Source organism: Myotis lucifugus, unplaced genomic scaffold (assembly GCF_000147115.1).
Source record: "Myotis lucifugus unplaced genomic scaffold, Myoluc2.0 scaffold_58, whole genome shotgun sequence".
NCBI lineage: Eukaryota > Metazoa > Chordata > Mammalia > Chiroptera > Vespertilionidae > Myotis > Myotis lucifugus.
In genome coordinates, this window is record NW_005871106.1 from 487,543 (window position 1) to 506,089 (window position 18,547).

General features: G+C 51.0%; 1 protein-coding gene across 2 annotated transcripts in view; it reads left to right on the forward strand.

Moving 5' to 3' along the window:
* The window catches only part of EMILIN2 (elastin microfibril interfacer 2), a 41,575-nt gene that overhangs the window by 14,960 nt on the left and 8,068 nt on the right, over window positions 1–18,547 (forward strand). For both annotated transcript variants that reach the window (XM_014456273.2, XM_023754220.1), the window contains exons 2-3: window positions 4,549–4,724; window positions 7,897–9,816. In XM_014456273.2, coding sequence (XP_014311759.1) covers window positions 4,549–4,724; window positions 7,897–9,816 — 2,096 coding nt within the window. The remainder of the gene's footprint in view (window positions 1–4,548; window positions 4,725–7,896; window positions 9,817–18,547) is intronic.

Genomic DNA, 18,547 nt, shown 5'->3' on the forward strand with positions numbered 1-18,547 from the left:
GCCAGTGACTGGAAGAAGGAGAAGAGTTTACAAAAAACAAATAAATCTGTTTTTGGGAGAAATCCCGGTCAAATGAGTGTCTGCAGTGGGGCCCTGGGCTTTCGATGTGTGCAGTGGTGGTGGTTGGTGTTAAAATAAAGTCCAGGTAACTCCGAAGTGCAGGCCGAAGATTCTGGCCTTGTGGAGTCGCTGTCTAGATGTCCCTCTGCCAGGGATGTGTGGTTATTTTTCAGAGAAATGTTCTGCCAGCGATTCTAGGATGTGGGAGGAGAAAGACAGCGGGTGGATGTGAGATAGAAACCCGGAGATGAGCAGATAGGCGTGTGCCGTTGGAGTTCCCGTGGCAACCTTGTGGCTCTCTAGGCTTGTCCTGGCCGATGAAACTGTCTGCGACGATGGAGATGTACCAGCCACTCGGGGCTACTGACCCCTCGAAATGTGGCTAGTGCGACCGAGGAACTCAATGTTTGATTTTAGTCCATTTAAAATAGTTTAAATGTAAATAGCCACACTTGGTTAATGGCTACTTATTGGCCAGCACAGTTCTAGGTTACCCGGTGTGTGATTCCGACCCAGTTCATCATGACCTGAGGCCCTGAAGCTTGGTTTGATTTTGGGAAGACTCAGGAATTCGTGTCTACTTGGGGTTATACCCAAGGGTAATTCTGAAATTTTTAATTAGGACATTGGACTCCACAAAACCTTGTCAAAAGTAGACCTACTATTATTAATTAATTATTTGGTTGATCAGTTATTAGTTGATTAGTAATTGTTAATTGAGCACCTACTATAGGCCAGGCACTGTGATTTTAGTGGCGAACACCACCCCCAGGTATTCTTGCCCCCGTGGGGCTCGCGGCCTGCAGGAAAGACAGGCGCTGAGCAAGCAAATGCAAGTGAGGGTGGAAGCATGTTCGGGAAGAGGCCTCACCTCAGGCCCCTGGAAGGAGTTGTGGTGCTGAGGTCAAATGAAGGCACATTCCATCACATTCTGTTCTAACAGGAACCCTTCCAGTCGTGTGGTCCCTGAACTCTGCTTCAACTCCTTCAGTTCTTTTCTTGCTACCTTCCTTCTCACTACCATTTCCTCGGGCTGGGCTGGTGCCTTTCACACGGAGGCTGAACTTGTAAAGATGGTAAACCCTTGTTTCACCAAAAAAGAGTCCCAGAGGGAGAGGAGAGTGCGAGTGGGCATGGCTGAGGCAGGGGTCTGGGCAGGCTCAGGCCACAGTCCCCAGGGTCCCCCAGGATGCTGCAACAGCGGGGATTGGTGCCTCCCAAGGGACCGGCGATGGGAGGGGGTAAGGCTGCAGTCTGGGTCAGCCCTCCAGCTCTCCCAGCACCTCCTGTGGGTGTCGGTCCCTCAGCCCCTTGGTTTGGTGGCCCAGCTGGGTGCAGCGGGTTAGCTGGTTCAGAAAGTATTCATTGAGCATCTCCGTGTGCTCACAGCCCAGGGGCCCCTTGGGCTGCTTTCGCTCTAGTCACTTCCCTGCGGGTGGTCCAGCCCTGGCTGCCTCAGGGCAGAGGCGTTCCTGGGTCTGAGGCTGCTTCTCAACTCCGGCTGCGCTTGACAACCATTTAGGGAGGTTTTGAAAGGTACAGATTCCTGGGTGCCCCCTGCCCCCAAGCCAATGAAGATGAGGATTTTGAGGGGTAAAGGCCCAGGCTTTTCTGTAACGCTCCTTGGCCAGGATATTGTCTGCCATGCTCTGGGGGCATGGAAATCCCATCCGTTCTTCCCATCCTCTGTGCAACCCTCCCCCCACCCCCCAGCGGGCTACTGTGGAGGCAGGGACCCCGTTTCTGTGGGGAAAATCCAGTGTGCCTGTGGAGCTGGACAGCCCTACCTCCTTCCCTCACCCCCCACCCTGAGCTCTGAGGACCCGAAGCCACTTGGGGTCCATGTGCTTGTGCACAGAGAAGTGGGAACGTGTGCTTTCCCACGTTAGAGGTGGCTGCCTGATCATTTCCAGCTGTCACCCGGGGTGGGGGGGGTGGGGGGGGGGAGGTGCGCCTCCCCTGCTGGACCTGAAGCTGTCAGGGATGCCGTCACCTGAACTCCATCGCTGAAACCGGAACCCTGCCTGCGGGCCAGCGAGGGGAGGGTGGGAGCGGTGCGTGTGAGGGTGGAGGGGAAGGCGGGACTCCAGGGAGCTTTCTAAGTTACAGCTGGTTCCAAAAGAATACCGCCTCCGCGGGAAGAATGGCTGTGGGGAAGCCAAACTTTCTCACCCCGGCTCAGCGGTGAGGGTACGGCCCTGGGTGGGGTGCGAGGTCGGACCTCCTCCCAGGGCATCGGAGCCTCCTATCTGCGCAGCCTCATCCAAAGGGTTTAACATGGGCTGTCATCTCCTGGCACATGAGCAAAACCCAAGAGCAGCCGCATTCTCACATTCAATCTCAAATGCTCAGAGGAACCAAGTTTTTCTGAGGTTGCACATTTTTCCAGCATTATGCTGTCCTGGAGCGTGCAAAACAATGAAGTGGAATTGTTTTCTAATATCATTTCTAGGGCCACACAGAGGATTCTTTTGGTGGGTGGGTGGGTGGTAGGGCCAAGGGCGGTGTGCACCTGGGCCGAATTAGACACTCAGGCGAATGCCTGCCGAGTGGGGACAGTGGCTGCTGCTCACGGAGTCCTCTGGACCATCTCGGGGTGGGTGCGGCCAGAGAGGCTGCTGCCCTCGGAGGCTGTGCGGGAGGCGGGGGGTGGGTGGAGGGGGCAGAGGAGAACACGGGTTTCAATCCCAGCCCTGCCCTTCCTGACCGTTGGAACTTGGGCAAGTCACAGCCTCTCTGAGCCTCTGTTTCTCTGTGAAAAGAGGAAAATCTGAATTGTGGGGACTTGCTGGGGGGTAGGGTGGGGATGGGAGAGAATGAAGAGCCAGGAAGGAGGTCTTGCTCCCCCCCCCCACCCCTTACCCCTCCCTCCTTGAGCAGCCCTTCTTTTCTGTTTACTGGGCTTTCTCTTCAGTTTTCCTTGAAAAGGGCTCCCACCACACCTTCTCCACGTCCCCACACCAGGCCCCACCACAGACCAATTCGGTCAGCACCGAGATGAGACGCAGGCGTCAGCAGCTGCTCACAGGTGTTCACAGTGATTCTCGGGCCCCAAACCACCAGGTGGAACAGGGACCATGGACGGTGCTGGGCAGTGCCCCCTGGGGGTTCGCCCGGCCTGGCTGGTGGTGGAGAACCTTACATTCCAGGTTCTGGGTGCCACGGTTTTGACCCTCCAGGAAGATGCTGAGCCCATTACATGCAGGAGTTACAAGTCTCTCAGGAGCATAACCCTGAGCAACACCTGCTGCAAGGCTGCTGCCCAGGCGGGGTCGCTTGGCTGGCAGAGGGCCGCAGGCCACGGGGCAGCTGGTCGACCCGAGCCCCACCCCGAGCAGCACGCCGCAACCCTGGGGAAGTGATACAAAGACTCTTTCTTTCTGGGAATTGGCCCTAAAACATGACCAGCTGCGAGTGCTGGTGCTCAACGTGAAGAGAACGGGACGAGGTTCAAGAGCCATGGTTCCGAGCCAGAGGTAGCGGCCGGGTAAACGAAGGAGCCGCTCGCATCTGAGCTGTGCGCCGGCCCCTGGGGAGCCGCTGCCCCGGAGCCGTCCCCTGGGCCAGGCGGGTCTCGGCCCGGCCGGGTGTGGAGACCTCACAGCTCGTCACAGGGTCTGTGTGATGCGCACGTGCATCGGGTGCATCGGGGGACGCGCACTTTCTATGGGAACTTTTGAATGGTTCCAGTCCTGCTTCCTGTTTCTCCCATTAGCTATAGGAGTCAAGGCATTAAAAAAAATCTGAACACAAGTTCCTGAGTAGCTCGAGGCCTGCCATCTTGCTAGTGCCAGGGAGAGAGGGCTGTGGTCATGCCTGGGTTCTATGGGAGAAAGGGGGCCAGGATGCTTCTTTAAAAAAAAAAATACATTTTTATTGATTTCAGAGAGGAAGGGACGGAGGGAGGGAGAGAGAGAGAGAAGAGAGAGAAACATCAATGATGAGAGAGAATCATTGATCAGCTGCCTCCTTCACGCCCCACACTGGGGACCGAGACTGCAACCCGGACATGTGCCCTGACCAGGAATTGAACCGTGACCTCCTGGTTCATAGGTCAACGCTGAATCACTGAATCGTGCTGGCCAGGCCGGGGGATGCATCTTTAAAACAATGACCGAGTGACACCTGAAAAATTGTCCACAAAACAGCAAACTCTGGAACAAAGTCTGTTGGTGAAACAAAAGCCCCGTTTGTGAAAACTGGCCACGCCCAGTGGGAATGGTGGGGCCAGGTTTTGCTAAGTTGTCTGTTTCCCCAGCCGTTAGTGGGAGGGGTGCTAGGCTGGGGGTGGGTGGAACCTAAGAAGTAGAGGGAGGAGGCCAATAGGATGTGGGCTGAGCCCCAGGAGGTCACTGCTGGATGGAGGAGACTGGCAGGAAGCAGGCAGGGCCCTGAGTGACCTGGGTCCTCGTCCCTCGAGTCCACTCTGGAAGCGCCAGGGGGTTTGTGACAGGAGCCAGTAAAGAGATGCCACCTCTTCCTCCGCAGGTATCGCGTGAACTTCAGACCCAGATACGTCACCAGGTACAAGATGGTGACACAGTTGGAATGGAGGTGCTGCCCTGGCTTCCGAGGGGCAGACTGCCAAGAAGGCCCCAGAGACCCCGGGAAGGCCCTGCGTCCCACGCCTGCCCGGCCTCGGAGCAGCTTGAAGAAACCCACAGGTAACTTCTGGCCTGTGCTCTGCTGGGCAGGCACCACTGCATTCCCAGCGCTCCTTCAGGCAGCACCACACTGAGCTACGCTGTTGAGCTTTCTGAGGTCTTCAAAGAATGCAAATCTATGCCTGCAGCCGACACCGGTCGCACATACATTTATTTGCAGAAGCAGTAGCCATTGGAAGACAAACTTATTGCAAGTAAATGGCTTTGTTAGGGCCACCTTACCGTGAAAGCCAAGACCTTAGAAATCAGTGTAGGAGATGCTGGGAGTTTCAGACTTGTATGGCCTGAGGCAGGGATGAGAAGAGATTCAAAAGCAGTGATACTTTGTGTGTGTTTACTTTCATCTATAAGCTCCCATAAACCCAAATTTAAAGGAGTTAAAAAAATTCTTTTAAATGGGTATATAGAATCATCCTCATTCTGTTTGGGGTGAAATATTTGCAAAGCTAAGTCCCCCATTACAAGCATCCAGTGAGGTTATTCTTAAATTTGTTTCTGAATTAACTTTTTGAAGTGAAGTAGCAGAAACTCAATGAATTGCTAAGAAAGAAAGGATCATTTCATCAAAGCACACCTTTGCTTTTTTTTTTTAATACTCACTCGAAGATATGTTTAGAGAGAGGAAGAGGGAGAGAGAGAAACATCAATCAGTTGCCTCTCATCTGTGCCCTGACTGGGACTCGAACCCATAACCTTTCGGTGTATGGGACAACACACCAACCAACTGAGCCACACCAGCAGGGCAAACATAGGAAAATATTTAAGTACAAATATTCTCATCACCAAGATATAACTACTGTCAATATTTTGTTATAAAACATTACTCTCTTTCCCGTGTCAGCATATACATTGTTGTGAAAGAAAAATCCATTCTCCCCACAAATATTTTTTGAGCCTCTAGCTACACTAGGTAACGTGGGAAATGGGAAGACCATGGCAAACACAGTCCCTGGCCTCATGGAAGGCAAACATGAGACAAGTCGTTACACTAACTCATGAAGGTACTATGATGGGCACACATGGTCTTGGACCATAATAGTTTATTTTTGTTTTGTTTAGGTTCAGTTTTCATTTTAGCAACCTTTAAACATACATGCAGTTTAATGAGTCGAAGAGCTTTATAAGGACTATTAGGAATGCACTTTCCCTCCCCAGGGATACTTACTTTAAACACTACCAGTACCCATTTGTAATTTACTTTCTAGCTATTGACTTCTCACAGGGAAGGTGAGGATTTGACTCCCTTTCATCTACTGGCCAACACACTACTCCTATATACCTCCATCTTTCCCATATAGTTATACCACGTTTTTATGTATTCAGTGTTTACTGTTTACTTTGTAGTAACTATGTAGAGAATGTTTACAGCTGTCGTGTGCTATGAATCTGTTGCTTTTCCTACACAGCTTTATAAAAAATATATTTTTTATTTGTTAATTTCAGAGAGGAAGGGAGAGGGAGAGAGAGATGAAAACATCAATGATGGCCAAAACCGGTTTGGCTCAGTGGATAGAGCGTCGGCCTGCGGACTGAAAGGTCCTGGGTTCGATTCCGGTCAAGGGCATGTACCTGGGTTGCGGGCACATCTCCCGTGGGAGATGTGCAGGAGGCAGCTGGTTGATGTTTCTCTCCCATCGATGTTTCTAACTATCTATCTCTCTCCCTTCCTCTCTGTAAAAAATCAATAAAATATATTAAAAAAAAAAAAAAAGAAAACATCAATGATGAGAGAGAATCATTGATTGGCTGCCCCAACTGGGGGCATGTGCCCTGATTGGGAATCGAACCATGACCTCCTGGTTCATAGGTCGACACTCAACCACTAAGCACACTGGCCAGGCGTATACAGCTTTTTGATTTTTGTAAAGTGAATAATGATCTTATATTTTTCGTTGCTTGGTTTTTTATGTTTTTACCCCTATTTCAACCCAGACCCTCCTCTGGTTGTCTAAAAGGCCTCTCATTACATCCAGTACATCAGTTACATACGAGTATTCCTTAAGAAATCTCACCTTAAGCCCTCGCTGACCGACCTAGGCTGCCACCCTCTCTGTTCCCAGCTGCTGCCTGCGACCTGAACTGGCCTCTCCTGTCGCTTCTGTTTCCGGGACCCGCTTGCTCCTTCTCAGTCCACTCCCTCGCTTTGGTAGAGCACACCTTCTGGCAGTCTCATGAGAAGATTGCACGAGAGAGAAACTTTCTGATATTTTATAGTCTATAAATATTTTTATTCTAGTTTCAGAATTCCAGGTTGGAAATAAATTTCCTTTAGATTTGAAAGCATTGTTCAATTTTCTTCTAATTTCCAATGCCTGTGGTTTTGATCATTTCCTTTTAGTTTAATTTCTCTATACCTATCAGTTTATTTTTACTTTATGACTCATCACAATCATCTTTATAATATTTTTTCTTTCTCTTGGACTATTTCCTTGAGGTTATATTTCTCAAGGTAGGATTATTAAAAATTCAAAGTTTGTATTCTTTGACTTAGTGAGCCTTCCTACATATGGCCAAATGGCTCCCTTGTTAGGAGATGCCAAGAGAATCAGTTGCTTTATCTCTCTTTTGCTGTTAGTTTCCCCAACTGCACAACAGCGCTAAACAATGTCTCTGAGACTCTCTTAGCTTAGGAATGCTAATAAAAGTAAAAGAACATTTAGGAGTTACACGGACAGTAACTTGCTGCTTGAATAATATACCACCCAACAGCTAATGGGTGGATCTCGATAAAGTGGCCTCTTATGGTCTTACAGTAGGCAGTCAGCCACTGGGGTGTGGCTGCAGTTCACTAGTGTGGGGGATGATATTTTTGTATGATAAAGTAGATAAAGAATATTTCCCTTCAGGGTGAAAGAGACCATTGAGTATCATGTGCCATGTACATATTCTCTTAACACCCTAGGAGGGAAGATGGTACCTCCGCTCCATGGATGAGGGGATCAGAGTTCACAGAAGTTAATTCACATGTTCGAGGGCAGACAGTAAACTGCAGAGGCAGACTGAAAGTGGAGATCTGTTTGACTGAAAGCCCATAGTCTTTTCCATTCTAATTACCTGTGGTGAGAGTGGATGTGGGAGTGAAGGCTTAAGTGTATTCTGTAAGTACCCTGGTTATTGTCTTTGCAGAAACAAGGTAAAAGTTGAGTCATATCCAACTCTTTCTTTGTAACAGACAATGAACCAAGCCAAGTCTCAGAGCCCAAGAAGACTTTGTCACCAACTCGTGCATCGGAACCAAGTCGGGCAGCAGATCCAAAACTGGGTCCCCAAGAACTTCAGGATAAGAAAATCCAGGTGCTTGAGGAGAAGGTTCTCCGGCTCACAAGGACAGTTCTTGATCTCCAGTCTTCCATCGCTGGAGTGAATGAAAACATCAAACATACCATTCAGGACGATGCCAGCAAAATGCTGGCATCATGGCTCAATAACCTGCACCCCCAGCCAGTGCCTGACAGTGCTGTTGGTAGAGACACTGAAACGGTCCAGCTTCCTGGTGACCTCAACAAAACGGAATCTGGCATGAAGGACATCAAATCCGAATTGGCTGAAGTCAAGGATGCTCTGAAGACCAAGAGTGACAAGCTGGAAGAGCTGGACGGGAAAGTGAAGGGTTATGAAGGGCAGCTTAAACAGCTCCAGGAGGCTGCCCAGGGCCCTACGGTGACCATGACGACCAATGAACTCTACCAAGCCTATGTCGATAGTAAGATTGAAGCCCTGAGAGAGGAGCTCATGGAGGGAATGGACAGAAAGCTGGCCGATCTGAAGAACTCCTGTGAGTACAAGCTGATTGGTGTGCAACAGCAGTGTGATGACTATGGGAGCAGCTATCTGGGAGTGATTGAGCTTATAGGAGAGAAGGAAACAAACCTGAAAAAAGAAATAAATGACCTTCGAGCCCGGCTGCAAGATCCTTCAGCCCGGTCAAATTGCTGTGATGGTGAAAAGACTGGTGACTTTGGGCAACAGATCAAGGTGTTAGACCAGAAAATTGAAAGAGTTGCTGAAGCCACCAGAATGCTAAATGGGCGACTGGACAATGAGTTTGACCGGCTCCAAGTTCCAGAGCCAGATGTGGACTTTGATGCAAGATGGAACGAATTAGATGCAAGGATCAATGTGACAGAGAAGAATGCGGAAGAACATTGCTTTTACATTGAAGAAACCCTCCGGGGGACCATTAATGGAGAGGTAGATGACCTGAAGCAACTTCTTGACCAGAAAATACAGTCTCTGGAAGAGCGTCTGGGGAGCCTGCTCCTAGAGATGACCAACAACACTGATGCAGAACCCACTCCCCCAGCATCAGCCCGCCCAGGTGGGTCAGGGGCTGGGCATGACCAGGTCATGGTGGAATTAAACCACTTGAAGAAGAAAGTTCAAGTTGTTGAGGATATATGCCTGCAGGGAGAGCTTCATGGGATAGAAGATACTTTGCCAAATGGAGAAGACCGCACAGTGGGTGATAGTTCGAGCCTTTTGAAGTCTCTGAATGACACGATGCATAGGAAATTTCAAGAAACTGAACGTAGCATCCAGAAACTTCAACAGGATTTTACTTTTCTGTATTCTCAACTAAACCACACAGAAGATGATATGAATCATCTTCAGAATGAGCTGAGCAAGTGTAGGGAAGGTAAAAACGCTGGAGTGGATGGGTTTCCTAAGGGGGGCGAGCGAGAAAGGACGGTGGAGCCCCTCCCGTCTCCCCAGGACACCGAGGCTCCTTGCTGCAGCCAGCTGGAGGAGAGATGGCAGAGGCTGCAGAGCCAGGTGCTCGCTGAGCTAGACACTTGTAAGGACAGTACGCACGGGGTCCAGAGGGAGGTCTCGGTGGTTGAGCACAGGGTGTCTCAGATGGAGAAAACTTGCAGCAAACTGGACTCCATCTCAGGAAGTCTTCAGAGGATCAAGGAAGGGCTCAACAAGCATGTCAGCGGCCTGTGGAGTTGTGTCAGGCAGATGAATGGGACCCTCCGATCACACTCCAGAGACATTTCTGGCCTGAAGAATTCGGTGCAGCAGTTCTACAGCCACGTTTTCCAGATTTCTACTGACTTGCAAGATCTGATCAAGTTTCAGCCACCAGCAGGTAAGTTGACCTTTACAATATCGTTCTTGTGTGTGCTTGCAACATACATTGTGTTAGATTTTAGACAGTTTGTGGAATTAATTACATCAGTGCTACTCGAAGTGTGCTTCATAGATTGGTGCCGGTCTGTGAATCACTTGGTGCTGGGTAGCAATGACATAAATACCAACATTCAGAACACGTATTTAGGAACTTTTAAAGGAATTTGACATCACTGTAGCATTCAAGCACCTGTGTGGGCTGCATCCAAGAACTGTTGTCTTCCGGTCCAGCGCACATTTCCTTTGTGTCTCCCAGAGTTGAACGTCGACTTATTGAGCCAGCTGGACAGAAGGACTCCCCCCACCACCACTTCCTGACCTGTCCTCCCCGTTTTCTTTTTTTCTCTCCTCGTCTTTGGGCCTTTATCACCTTCTCTACCTTGCCCAGCTCCGGGTGAGAAAGGCCCTTAAGCGTTGCGTTGAAATTTCATGGCCTGGTGTGAGCTTATAAGATTTTATGATCAGGTCCCAGCTGAGACATAAAATGTGAGGAAGGGGCGGCGGGAGCATGAGAGGTAGATGAGCCCTGGCCTGCCTGGGGAGAGCCGGGGCCAGGTCCTCAGGAGGCCTGGGGAAGGACCGAGGTAGTCAGAGATAAGGGGTTTGTAGATAAGGAGCTACCCATGTCAACCAGGAGCAGGAAGCTGGCCCCTGCCCCGGTGTTGGGCCCACCACACCACACTATTTATAACCCTCCGCCTCCTCCCCAGGCCCACGAAGCTCCTGTATCTCTGGAATGTTGAGTAACGGTCACAAGACTGTGTGTGTTCATAGAATGATTGTCCCTTGTGGTGACAGTGCTGTCTGGACAGTGCTTTATGGTAACCTATTGAACCAGATATTTCCAGTTGATTTGCAACTCCTGGGCAGTGTGGGACGCTGTGTGGACTCTTTCACGTTTGTCTGTTGAAATAGGAGTTGGAGGTGTGGCTTCCAAAAGATTATGCTTTTGCGATGAACTCAGTGTTGTGAATGTGGAATGCATGGACTTTCGGGCGTTTCAAAGAGCCCAAATAACCAAGCAGAGCTTTATCCGCCCTCGTGTAGCCTCCAGGGCTGGGATATCTGTGACCTGAGTATCAGAGATCCAGGGGTGCATTAGGATCACAGTGTAAGTTACATTGACTAGTAAAATGTCAACAGAACATGTATTGCGCTTCTACTATGTGCAAGGCTCTGTGAGGGATACAGATGAGTATCACAATCTTCACCTGTAAGGCATTGTTGGTCATAGTGGTGAAGACACACAGGTCTGCAGAGACCTGAATGAGACCGTATGTCCAGGTCCAGTGGGTGGTGTAGGGGTTATTTTTTAGTTCATAGGATCTTATTGAATCCTTATTGTGCGGTCGGTAATGAGCTATGTGTGTGGAGTATGTGGATGACTATGTATGTGACAGTGACAGTCTGAGGGGAAGCAAGCAGACAGGGTTGGTTATGGGATGCTGTGTTCATGGGTGCACTGGGCTTGGGGAGTAGCACCCACGGCTGCTGAGGAAGTTGAGGAGGCTTCTCAGGGGAGAGAGCACCTGAGCTGAGTGTCCAAGGTTGAGAATTCAGAGGCTGAAGAGTGAGATAGAGTGACGAGAGAAACTTCTGGAAGGAAGTGTTACTGGGGCTAATTGAGGGATGCGTAGGAATCAGAAAAGAAGGAGGATGGAGGGCATACCTGGTGAAGAGTTGGTGCGAATGAATCACTTACTTATTACCATGTAATAACCTATAACAAAGATGTGTTCTTCTCCATTATTCTGCAAGTTAGGAACTCAGGCAGGGCTTGGCTTGGCGGTTCTTCTGCTCCACTTGGTGTCGACTTGAGCTATTCACTAGGCTGCAATCAGCTGGCATTGGCCTGCCTGCGTTGGAAGGTCCAGAAAGACTTCAGTCACATGTCAATGCCGCAGGATTCCTCCATTGGCCGTCCTCTCTCTGTCCATGTGGCTAACTTGGGCTTCGTCGCAGTAGGATGGTCTCAAGATAGTCAGATTTATTACACGGCAACCGGCCATAAGGGAAGGCGGGAGCTGCTGGACCTCTTCCAGGCTGGGCCCAGAGCTGGTATGGGGTCACTTCTGCACATTCTGTTGGTCAAAGCAAGTTAGCTTTTGAAGGGTGATGTGGCTTGTATTTGTCAGGAGGCAGGGAACATGAATGCCAGTCCTCATATCTGCCACTGGGAGCCAAGGGCCAGGGGTGAGAATGCATAATGTAGTGTATGCAGTGGCCAGTGACCAGATTGCTGGTCCCGGATGCAGACAGTTCCCTCTCAGTCCACTGCCCTCCTCACAGGTCTCATTCTTTTCTTCAGAAGCATCCCTCGTGGGGGCTGAAGTATCCAGGAGGCAGCCAGTGGGGGGGCGGGCAGAGGGGCTTCAGCTGATGTTCAAATATATCCAAGTCTCTTTCCTGTCTCTCCTGTTAGTGCAGATGTTTGGCTATTTTATGGGACACAAGGTGCATGACTTTCATCTAGTACTTGGGCAGGTGCCTAACCTTCAAAAGGTGAAGAATCACTGTATTTTCCTCACTGTCTCACCTTCAGCGCAGCGGCCCCCCTACACTCTCACACATTCATTCATTCAACGAATATTTTCTGAGTCGTGTCCCGGTGCTGAAGTTTTAGCACTGAGGGATCTTACACTGTAGTTGGGAAGACAGACAATGCACAGCCAAGCAAATAAAGATGTGATTTCAGCTAGTAATCGGTGTGTGAGGAAAGATTCAATGGAGTAAGGCAATAGAGATTGGGGGACAATATATTTTTTTTAGTTTATTTTTTAAAAAATATTTTTATTGATTTTAGAGAGGATAGGGGGAGAGGGAGGGAGAGATAGAAACATCAATGATGAGAGAGAATCATTGATCAGCTGCCTCCTGCATGCCCCACACTGGGGATCGAGCCCGCAACCCGGGCATGTGCCCTTGACCGGAATCAAACCCGGACCCTTCAGTCCACAGGCTGACTCTCTATCCACGGAACCAAACTGGCTAGGGTGGGGGACAGTATATTTTAAGTGAGTGGTCAGGGAGGGTTGCACAGTAGAGATAGCTTTTGAGCAGATCTATGAATAAAGTGAGAGACTAGCCCTGCAGAGATGTGTGGGACAAGTGTTCCTGGTAGCAGGAACAGCATGTTCAGAGACCCTCAGGCAGGAATGAATGCCAGCTTTGGACACTCAGAATGCCAGTTTGATCAAGTTTGTGAGCAAGGGGGATGGTTGTAGACAGGGAGGCTGAAGAGGGGGTAGGAAGCAGAGCGTGCAGGATTTTATAGACTGTGGTGAAAGATTTGGGTTTTAAGTACAATGAGAAGCTATCAGAGGATTCTGAGCCAGGAAGCGGTTTGCAATCCCATCTAAACCCATACTTTCTCCGTAACTTTGGGCAAGTTATTTATCTGCCTACTCCCTAACTTTCTGCATCTATTAATTGGAATAATAACAATACCTCAGAAAGTTGTTCTGAGGATTAACACTCCTAAGTAGTGGTGTATTAATTAGCCCGTGGTGATCACGCAATAAATATTACCCATATTTTAACCCTCTGTCCCTCTAATGGATGGGCAGTCAGTGCCTGGCCAAACTTTTCTCCCTTTCCCTTCAGCCTCTGAGCAGTGAGCGGGCCTGTCCACACAGCGGGTGTGGGAGGAGAGCTCTGGGTGTCAGGCTCCGGGCTGCTCTGCAGAATGCTCTCGACAGGCAAGGGCGTTGCTCCCTCCTTCTTTCCCTTTTGTGTTCTTCTTTGGTAAATTGTGGACCCGGTAGGAAGTGTAAAAAGCCTAGTAGTCGCCCCTCCCTAGCATTCAGAATTCACGTTGGATACTTCCATTGGAGGCTTGGCACTCAGGGACAGGTTAGGTTCTGAAGGACAAGGAGGGTTCTCATCCTTCGCTCTTCTGTCCCCCGGGGCTGGAGGGGTTGGGCCCTCTGCCTGGACACACTCACTCCCGTTTCCACAGACGGGCGAGGGCCCTGGCCCTTCACACCTTCTCACCAGCACCCTCTCCCTTTCCTTTAGTGGCACCTGGCCCCCAAGTTGCCCAGTTTCAGCTTCTCTGAACCCAGTCTCCAGTCGAGGGTGGAAGGCAGAGTCTATTTCCTGCCTGGGCCCAGGACCCCCCTGGCCAGCACTGCAAGCATCCTCAACCCCAGACTGGCTGCAGCCGGGCCGGCCTGCACGCCCAGCCTTCTGTCTGCGGGAGACGCTGAGCCCAGCTGACTCCAGCGTCTGCTGTTCCCCTGACAGTTGGGAGACAAGGGGACTTCCTGGGGTTGAGAAACCTGGGTCTTCACCGAGCACAGATGGTGGGCAGACGAGCATTTCTGTGCATCAGGGAAGCTCTCTTTCCCTACGTCACGGTTCCAAGAAGGGACCGGCTGAGTAGATGCCACAATATTGTTTCAACATCCTCTAGTGACCACAGCATTACTTCCCTTTCCAATCGCCCACCTCTGTCTTCTCGTGTCTCAGGGGAACTTCTCATACCACTTCGGTTATATTAATCACGTTTCATTTAGGAGTGTTCAGCGTTAAGAATCCCATCAATATCAAGTTGCTTAATTTAAGATGTGCTGTAAGAATGAAAAAGCATGGATTTTTCAAATACAGTGGGGCCTTGACTTACAAGTGTCCCGACTAATGAGTTTTTCGAGATACGAGCCGTCTCTCGGCTGATTTTTTGCTTTGAGTTTCGAGCTAAAATTCGGGTTACGAGCCAGCTTCAGATACCCCACCGCTAGTTGGCGCAGCGAACGTCACAGTGAACGCCACAACATCAGCCCAGCATCACGTGTCTCACTCGTTCACAATTGATTTAACATACGAGTAATTTGAGTTACGTTACGAGCTCCGTCACGGAACGAATTAAACTCGTAAGTCAAGGCCCCACTGTAACGATCCAACCATGAAGCCCGGCCTGGGAGCGTGGCCTGATGCTGGCATGGGACCAGGTTAGGTGTGAGCCGCGTGGTGGGCCTGGAGTGCTATGAACATACAAAGGCTAAGTACACGGCACGCCCTCAGACCATACTAACTCCAGACAACACACAGCCTTTGACCCTGCAGGCATCTGTTTTTGTTTGTTTGCTTAATCCTCATCCAAGGATATGTGTGTGTTTTTAAAATTGATTTTAGAGAGAGAGAGGAAGGGAGAAAGAAAGAAACATTGATGGGAGAGAAACATCAATCAGTTGCCTCCCATACACGCCCCGACTGGGGATCGAACCCATGACCTTTTGATGTCCCGGATGAAGCTCCAACCTACAGAGCCATCGGCCAGGGCATCTGACTTTGCAGTGCTCTTTAGTTGGTATAAATAGCAGCTGCCTTTCCCCATGTCACCTGCGTTTAGAAGCGCAGTGTCTGCGGACTGAGCTCTCCCACAGCTGCATGCAAAACCCTCCGGGAGCTTAACCGAGAACTCCTGGGCTCACTCTGGAGATTCCTGTTCCACGGGGATGAGGGGAGGCCCAGGAATTTGTAGCGAAGTTTGTGATGAAAACAATAAACCCCTCCCCAGCTCTGGTCCTGGAACTGGGAGGACCCTCAGAGGCAGCAGGAGCCACCTGCCCAGGACAGGCTGTGCCAGGAAGGGAGACGGGCAGGAGGGAGGCAAGGGGAGAGAATAAAACCCCCGACGGTGACACCTGCCACCAGCAGAAGGGTGACTGGTTTCGCATTCGTCACCGATCTGCCCCTCCTCATGCCTTGATTGCTGCAGCTTCATGAGTCAGGTGGTGTGGGTCCGCTCCGCCTTTCCATAGAGACCTTAGAACCAGCCTGTGGGTTCTGCCAAAAGAGAAACCCAAGTGATGCCGACGCTCATAGGCGAGGCCTTCTCGGAGATTCAGAGAGTGAATACTTCCCCACTTCGTGTATCGCCGCCGCCTTTAACACGCAACTACAGCTGTATCATCAGTGCTGTGCTCTTTAGAGACGTGGACCCGGTTTCTCTGTTCAGCCTGATTCCACGGACTTCCGTGTGGTCAAGGCCAGCCCACTGGGCTCCGCCCTCGCGAGGAGACTCGGCGTGGGCCCTGCTATGACATAACCAACCAGAGCTCCCTGTGCCAGCCGGGGCTTTTCCTCTTCCCTCCCATCTCCCACCCCATGTGCTCAGAGTAGAGCCATTCAGTGAAGACCCTTCTCCCTCCCTGTGTTGTGGGGGGACGTAGCAGGTTCTGTAGATTGTCTCCTCAGCCTCTCCTGTACCTCCCTGCCCACCCTTTAGGGGGCGCGCTTCCGGCCTGCTCTCGCCTCGCCCTCCTGCAGGGGAACCACGCTGTTTCCTCGGGAGGCCCCTCCCCTGGCCACTCTGTGCGGTCAGCGCGGGAGCCACCGTGGGGACTTCCTGGTGGTGGCGGCGTGGGCTGTTCCCAGAAACCGAGCTTCTGGGGCTCGGTGTGGTAATCGGCTCTGAGGACATCCTGCGTCCATCCAGTTAGCTGCCTCATGTCAGCATTTTGGTGGATTTTTTAGGCAGAAGTCTTGATTGACATCTTTACAGCACTTCCATAGTTGCAGCATTTGTTCTGTCTGTCACCTGGACCAGACCTCTGGTGAACTGCACTTCCCACGTGCAGTGTTTTGCAATTAGGGAGCGCACCCCCACCCACCCAGGGTTGGCCTGTGTCGTGGAGGAGGGCATAGCTCAGGGGGTTTCAGTGGCTCTCCCACAGCCAGGCCTTGACCCACAGCCTCATGTTCTGCGCGAAGACACCGCGAACGTGCCAGGGACACGCTAAGGAGCCTTAACTTCTGCACCTGAGATTCACGTTGCAGCCAGCCTGCCTCCGGGCTCCCAAGCGGCTGCAGGAGGAGACAACCCGCATTAATCAGCTGGAAGACACGTGTGCTTAGCACACCAGCCTCATGGATTTTGGGTAGTTTTTAAAGGCAGGTCTTTGTTGTAGTAAAGTTGAAACTGGCTTTTAGTAGGAACTTTTAAGGAGAGGGAGTGGCTTTTATTACCAAGTCCAACCAGAGCTCCCTGTGCCAGCCGGGGCTTTTCCTACCAAGAGGGAGTGGCTTTTATTACCAAGTCCATCCATGGGGAGGCTGTGTCTTGCCTGGCACCAGGACGGTGCCCTGGGGGCAGGTTCCCGGAATAAGAGCCAGCACCCGTGGGGCTGGCCCATTGCTTACCACGCCTCACGCACTAACACGCGGGCAGCAACACTTGGCTCTCATGAACTCAGCTCAGATGGTCACTGTCTGGATGAGAAACATATGCTCAGTTCAGAAAGCCCGACTGCCAGAGTTATCTTTCCGGAGCGAGCAAATGCTGTCTGGTCTGTTTCGAGTTTGTAGTCAGCGTATGCATCAGGAGCCACGGGTGCCGGGCCGAGTGTGGGCTGCAGGGGCCGGGGCTGGGCTCCGTCCGGGTGCAGCTTCCTCGCTCTTTGCTGGGATGCGACGGGGTGTGTGTGTGTGTGTGTGTGTGTGTAGCATTCAGCTCTCAGTGCTCGTGGAAGGACCCCCAGGGAGATTAGTGGAGGATATTTGGCCCAAGCAGTATATTCATTCTTTTCCCTCTGCCTTCCCTCAGTATGATGGGTCTGGGTGTTGAGGGAGAGATGGCTATGAAAGAGAGAACTGTCGCTGTCTCTGCATACCAGTGTCACCTAACAGGACCCAGAGGAGCAGCTGTTGGCAAAATTAGGGTGCCACTTTAACGGCTGGCAGGAATTTGGGTGTGGCCCATAGCCCGTGCCATCCTTCCAGCCTCCTTGCATTCACCCATTACCGGTGCCAGGCAGTGGGGAAGGAAGATCATTAAATGTGTCCTCAAGTGCTCATCGCCTGGCAAGAGGCCAGGTAAGAAACCGAAAGAGCAGCAGTCGCCAACCTTTCGGACCTCACGGACCACCAGTGTCCGCGGATGGTCCGAGGTTGGTGATCGCTGCCCTAGAGGCCCAGAGAGCTTCATGGTTAGAGACAGGATTGTTCAAGCCCTACTGGGCAGATCCAGGATGGCTTCACGGAGGAGGTGGTATCTGAGCTGCAACTTCAGGGGTGGGTGGGTTTCTCTCAGTGAGGGAGCCAGAAGAGGCCATTTAGGGAGAAAAAACAGCAGGAACGAAGCTCAGGTAAGAGCCGGGCACCACTGAGGTACTGGCGCCTGCAGGAGAGGGGCAGGTGGTGGGGGCTCGGGATGCCGGGCAGAGAAGATCTGACTTGATGAGCAGTGGGAAACAGCTGAAGAGTTTTGAGCAGGAAAAAGATACTAGAATGCTTTCTAAAGGGCATTGTGCAAAAGGTGTGGGAGAAGGAGCCAAAATATTTCAGAATTAGAGTCAGCTGGACTTAGCAACAGATCAGTGTGTGTGTGTGTGTGTGTGTGTGTGTGAGTGTGGGGGAGAGGGAGGAAGAAGAGAGGGAGGAGGAGAGTATGAGTCTGAGTTCCTGGATGAGAGACCAGGAAAGTGATGGTGGATTTCATGGTGGATTTCAGAGAGAGACTGTTGGTTAGAAGGGCTTGGTGGGGAGTTTTAGGGCCTGGACTTCGCTATTTTAAGGTACTTTGCTGACTGTAACTCATTGAGGGTGTAGGACTAAAGGAAGTATTTTTTCTTTATACATTTTGGGTGGAGACACCTAAACTTGGGCTTAAAGGAAGGACTTGGAGGGGAGGAAGGAAAGGGACGTGCAGAGAGGAGTGATGTTGGAAGGCGCAGCTCAGGCAGAGGTGT